This window comes from Dermacentor albipictus, unplaced genomic scaffold (assembly GCF_038994185.2).
Source record: "Dermacentor albipictus isolate Rhodes 1998 colony unplaced genomic scaffold, USDA_Dalb.pri_finalv2 scaffold_11, whole genome shotgun sequence".
NCBI lineage: Eukaryota > Metazoa > Arthropoda > Arachnida > Ixodida > Ixodidae > Dermacentor > Dermacentor albipictus.
Window position 1 is genome coordinate 7,868,642 of NW_027225565.1, and position 6,544 is coordinate 7,875,185.

Genomic DNA, 6,544 nt, shown 5'->3' on the forward strand with positions numbered 1-6,544 from the left:
ACCCTATCGTCCTCACGCTGTTGTCGAACGTTCACCATCATTTCTGAAACATCACCCAATTGTAGTCAAGCCGTCATCATCATATTGCCTTCGTCTTTCCGTCGACGTCATACCGCTATAGTCCGTCCATCAACGTCATTTCTTCATCGCGATACCGTTGTCGGCACTGCATGCTACGTTTGGCATACAGTCACCCACCTTTCATGGTCATGAGCGACCCTGTCAAGCGAGGGTGATAGCAAAGGGGGCCGATCGCGGAGACAGTGCTTGTCGTTTAAAGCCGAACCAGTTGAAATCTCAGAATTACCACTACAGATTCCAAATAAAGGCACCTTCGACAGTACGGTCTGTCGCTACATCGTACGATTGCTGATCGCGCATTAACTGCGATAGTAATCTTCATATGGGTTTTGCCGCAATTAGTTCGTCTTCGCGAAAGTAAAAAATTCTGGTGAACACTGTTGACAAATTATTATGACCGCGGATTCCTAGCGGCAATCGTGCTCAGGTGAGAGACGAATGACCAGATGTTCTAATCGAGGTGGCGCTATGAGTTTGAGAGCAGCCCCTCCTGCCAAGAAAGGGAAGCACATTAGTGGAGTTAGCAGCGGCGGCGAAGGAAAAATTTCAACATTGGCAAGACGTCACAGAGCCAGATCAAGATAACAGAGTTAGAAAGGCATTTACATTGCAATGGCATTGAAGAGATTGGAAACTGAATGGTCGGAGACCCGCAGCAAATAAAAAAAAATTGCTAGAGTGTCTTCAGTCGCCCAAAGTATCCTTCGCATAACAGTCACAAGAGGAATCTATGAAAGAAGTTTCAGCACAGCTGCTTATATTTGCGAAGAGCAGAAGACGTGCGTTAAAGCAAATAGCATACAATAATTTGTTGCTGCCCAAAAATATGCAGATTTTTGGCGGTATATTCATTGATGTGCCACTGCGCACTGCCTTGCGTGCAATCATGTTAATGAAAAACAAAAATGAAATAAATTTTAAACAAGTTATGAAAGTATTGGAATAAAGTGGTAGCAAATAAATTTTGGAATATTCATCCACAAGTTAATTTGCGTGTTAAGGCATAGTGCAAGTCGCTGTTGGTTTCTATAATTTTTCTTCATTATCTTTTTTAAGCGAGTTGAATATTCTGACGTAGTTTATCGCATATTTAGTCCAACTAAACACATTAGGCTATCAAGTGTCGAGTCGATTGTTCTTAGGGAAACTCGTTAACCCTACGCACATGTTGCAATATTTTGTAACATTGGTGAAAGGGATGGGAAAAAGAAAACAGAACACGGATAATTGTATTTTCTTCGTGCATTTTTCTTTTCAATTATATTTTCACTTGTTCAGGGACTGAGCTGCCTTTGTGTTCACTGCACTGTACATGTATTTTCTAGCACTAGGCGGGCTCCCGGTGAACTTGAACAAACAAGAAATATCATGTCCCAATCTGACGGGAAGGAGATACGTAGGCTACGCTTTACATGCACTGTGCCTAACACCCTATAGGACGAAATAAAATTACATAGAGTCCAAATATAATATTGCGAAACAAAGATGTCCTAATTTTTGACCGAAAATTTACACTAATATAGTTAGGCCATATAAAGCAATGGAAATGGTATGTTCCGTGTGACAATGTAATTGCACAGGAGCGTTACTATTGCTAACCCTCCGTGGTTGCTCAGTGGCTATGGTGTTAGGCTGCTGAGCACGAGGTCGCGGGATCGAATCCCGGCCACGGCGGTCGAATTTCGATGGGGGCGAAATGCGAAAACACCTGTGTACTTAGATTTAGGTGCACGTTAAAGAACCCCAGGTAGTCGAAATTTCCGGAGTCCTCCACTACTGCGTGCCTCATAATCAGAAAGTGGTTTTGGCACGTAAAACCCCATAATTTAATTTACTATTGCTAGTCATCAATTTACGTTTAGTAAAGAAAGAATTTAGTGACCGTGTATTATGGTACACTCGAACGCAAATAGACGAGTGTATTTAAAGTTACAATCGCGCCAATTTTGTTGCCTCGAGTTCCATCACTGTACACCGCAATCATTATACCGGGACCACTTAAAAGGTGAGATGAAATGGCTAGCGGTGTGTAAGGGATTCTTAACCTATGCTTTCCCTAGATATTGCCGTACAACTCTTCGGGAAGTGTAGTATACTGCCGTAAATATTGTTTAACACACGAGCACGGTGATCAAAGGGTGTACTTTGTTTTTATTGCAGCAACTCTTGCGGAAAACCTGAAGCAGTGAAATCTGCCTCTTAAAAAATAATTTTCCGTTTCTTCTTATCTATAGTAGGCAGACGTGGCTGATCTCTTGTTGGCAAGAGCCAGCATAATGCCTCCCTATTTGCCTCTCTGCCCAAAGATTCTGTGTTTTTCTATCTAATAATAGAATAATAATACATGTCTTTTCGCTTAGTAAAGAAATGAAATCAAATTAAATCAAATGCTTATTTCTTGCACAGTTGCAGAGAATGCAGGAAGAAGGGGCGCAGGGCAAAAAGCTGCTTGATGCAGCTGGAAGACTGCCTGGCTCCCGTTAATCACATGAAGGCGTGCTCGATCATGCTTCGCATAGGCTCACGGACTAATGGGTCGCAGAAACCCGGGCCGGGCCGGGTACGGGCCCAGCTTGAAATCACCGGGCCGGGTTCGGGCTGGCCGACGCATGGCACCTTAGGGCTCGCGGGCCGAGCCTAGGCCTGAAAAAAACAGCCCATGCCGTGCTCTGGAGGCGATCATGCCACCGACCGAAGCCAATCTAAACGCGGCGCTCGTGATCAAGCCACTCTGCCGCAGGAAATCCCGCTACCCACCGCGGTGGCTTAGCGGCTGTGATGTTGGGCTCCTAAGCACGAGGTCGCGTAATCAAATCTCGGCCACGGTGGCCGCATTTCGATGGAAACGAAATGCAAAAACGCCCGCGTCCCGGGCAATTTGGGGGCACGTTAAAGTGCCCCTCACCCGGCCCCATAGCAAATTTTCGTTATACGCTGAAAGTTGTTACGTGTCCTCTAGGGAGCGTTGTGCCGCAAAAATGTTTTTCAAATCGACTCATTAGTAGCCGAGATAGAAATATTTCAGTGCCGCGAGCCGCTGATTTCAGCAGGCGGGCTCCACTGCCAAGCAAGACGCTCTGTCCACTCACCCCGTCTAGCCTACGCAAGCGTAATTCCTTCACTGCGTTCTTCCATGTCGGACCTCGAGAATCACGTTACGCATACGTCCAGGCCCCGCCCTAATTTCTTTTTTTTTTCTTTTGGCGTTACGCACTTTCTCCGACGGCACCGCGCGCGAGCTGTTGTCTCGTTCGCGCAGAGCACAAATTCGCGCGCTGTGCACAAGGAAACATGACTAGCGGCATAATTCAGTGCTACACGAATACCGAGGCAGAACAAGCGCATCGCAGAGCATGATCACGCGCTGCAACACGGTAGAAAATGGCATAGTTTCGGTATCTGCGCACGTGACTTCACGACCGTGGGAACATCTCTCTTGTTTCCGTGCTAATTCAAACAAAAAACACGCAGACATTCCGTTTGTGTGTTTTGTTATTTCTCTAAACATCAATTCATTTCAACCAACAGATTGGACAAATAACAGATGGCGCCTTGAATAATTCTTGAAGTCTCGTGTGACTGCGAGCGACGTCGCACTGCGGATCTAAGTACGTAGGCGCAGGGACCCGTGTACAGCCGTCAGCACGCTTAACACGTACGTTCCGCAGCATGGCCTGCGCCAGCTTGGACTGACGCCAGCGCCGCGAAGTGTTGTGCTCTGTTGTGTCGGCGTGTTTGCGGCGGCTTACGATAGCTGGAGCGCAGCTTGATTTGGCTGCGCGTCTTGTCTTTCGCTTGTGCCCGACCGGCGGGGAGAGTGCGCTCACTCGACATGTCCGTTCCGCCACGTTTCACTCGTGGCTGCGGTCTCACGCGCGTCCAGAAAACACGCTGCGGTTTGCTTATATCGACAAAGCGAAATGGCGGGGGACAGCTCGCACGCCTTTCGGGTTTGGCCTCAAGGCATGGCCCTCTAAGGAAATGAAAAATAGGAAAAGGAGAGCAAATGCAGGTTTGTGGCGTTTGTAAAGGTTGGACAATAAATTAATCTGCAAATCCGGTGGCATAGTTCATGTTCTTCATTTCTTATATCTTCTGACAGCGCGCAGCGGAATGCTCTCGCGCAGTGCTCTCGCAGGTGCCATTCGCACGAAAATTGTGACGCAACCATTCGTCGTACAACGTTCCGGGTGATGTCATATACCCATGCATGTGTGTGCGCGTATTGCTTAAAATTCGAAAACGTAAAGACTGACCGCCTGAAAAGCAGGCAGATCCCATACCCTGTGGGAATCGATGTTATGCGAAACAGTGCGCGGGCAGCCTACCAAGTTAACGAAACGACCATGAGAGCCTCAGATGTAGGCGGCTAGATAGATATATAGATACTGTCAAAGTGACACCAAGAAATGCATCGCATTTAATAAACTCAATTCGCAAAGCGCAACCAAACCTCTATGTCTTCCATAAATGACATGTTTTCGCATTCCCATACGTAAGTAGTCCTGAGTATCTCTGCCGAACCTTTTTGCATAGGAACATACAGCCATTAAAGATATTGACTGCTGTTTGCCTTATTGAAAATTAGGGAAAGAACCATATAGGAAACACGTATTGCAGAGTGTCAAGCATGACACTGTGAATAAGATCGGGAACTCGCTGTGCAAGTCACCAAGATGCGACGGGGGCGTCGAGTACGTTACCCTATGTGCACTTATAAGCTATAAGATGCTACCTTTCGGTACATTGCATCTATGGCCAGAGTCTTTCTAGTTACCTAAAAAGCCAGTTTCTTATCCGACAAGACGCCCCTTGGTGCGTTTCGTCAATAACTAGACATTAAAAGTTTAGTTTGAATCGCATCCACGCGTTTTTCTTGCTCAGCGCACGCGCAGCTCTTACGGCCCGACCGTGGATCTTCAATGCATCGTGGACTAAACAGGAAGCCAGACACTAACCTGCGAGAGCACTCCGCTGCGCGCTGTCAGAAAATATAACAAATGAAGAACATGAACAACTATGCCACCGGATTTGCAGATTCATTTATTGTCCAACCTTTACAAACGCCACAAACCTGCATTTTCTCTCCTTTTCTTATTTTTCATTTCCTTAGAGGGCCATGCTTTGAGGCCAAACCCGAAAGGCGTGCGAGCTGTCACCCGCCATTGAGCACAACACTTCGCGGCGCTGGCGTCAGTCCAAGCTGGCGCAGGCCACGCTGCGGAGCGTTCGTGTTAAGCGTGCTGACGGCTCTACGTTACCGTGCGGCTTGGAGCGGAGCGGCCGCGAGGAGAATGAAAAGCGGCATTTGGTTTGAAATTTCAGATCTTTCCACGGCGCGTAAGACACGATCGCTGGCGCGCATTGTATGCTCTGCGCTTGTCAGCTCAACATGACCAGACCGGGTGAGGGGGTCTTTAACAATCCCCTAGTGGTCAAAATTAATCCGGAGTCCTCCAGTACGGTGTGCCTCATAATGAAATCGTGCTTTTGGCACGTAGAACCTCAGAATTCAAATAAAAATCCAGATCCCGCGAGCGCCTTTCCCCAAATCCTGCGGGAACCAGCGCGCGCATGTTCTCGGAAGTGGGGTTTTCCCCGACCTCTCCCATTCGCGGAGGACCTCTGCCTCTCCATATGCTTCTGCCGTAAAAGTGATTGGAAGGGGATCGTTGGATCATTTGCACAGATTTTGAAGACTGCCTGCGGGGCATGCGATAGTAAGGCTGTAACAGTCCAATACCCCGTCGCATGCAGTTCAGACGTTGTGGGCCCGTGGTGGTTCTTCGACGGAATGTCGTGCCGGAACTGGAACTTCACCTCAGGCCTGTGCCCGAGGCACGCTGACGGCGGTGCGTTTGTCTCCCTCGAGGAGTGCTTGGCGACTTGCGTGGGACGCCGTGGAGGGAGCCAGCTGTGCCGTGTGTCCAGCCGACCGGACTACTGCTACAGTGACCAGCTGCGGTTCCCGTATTTCGCCGTAGCCGGCGTTGAGAAAAACAAGTCGCCGCATTGCCTCCGGGTGTCATCCACCAACTACCAGGGCCACCGCTGCCTTGTTGGTGCCAACCGATTCTTCAGCATGGAGGCCTGCGAGAAGACTTGCATCGTGAATCGCAGTGACACCGAACTTCGAGGTCCAAGAGCGCCTTAATTTACAAACGAGCCGCTGAAAAAAAAAATCGTTTTTTTCTTTAATTTTCCAGACTAAATAAAACGTGTATTTGGGCTGCCTGGATTACGCTCTACACCAGATAGTAAGCCAAGAAATGATGACTTTCAGTGGCCTTACATTTTATTTTGCATCACATAACTGTTGCATAAGCGTTATTGTTTTGTGGGTTTTACGGTCGCTATGAAAGGCTGACGTTGCCTCGCACTTATACGTCTCTAACACTTATTCGTCTTAGATTAGTAAAATGCGTGCGCTCAAAAGTTGCGTTAAAATTAATTTGTTGTGCGT

At 47.8% G+C, this 6,544-nt stretch overlaps 1 protein-coding gene across 1 annotated transcript in view; it reads left to right on the forward strand.

Annotated features, from left to right (window-relative positions):
* LOC139051285 (uncharacterized) overlaps window positions 1-6,319 on the forward strand; it is a 40,899-nt gene extending 34,580 nt beyond the window's left edge. The window contains exon 3 of the mRNA XM_070528290.1: window positions 5,839-6,319. Within this exon, the coding sequence (XP_070384391.1) occupies window positions 5,839-6,235 (397 nt within the window). The 3' untranslated portion in view covers window positions 6,236-6,319. The remainder of the gene's footprint in view (window positions 1-5,838) is intronic.
* The last annotated feature ends 225 nt before the right edge of the window (window positions 6,320-6,544 follow it).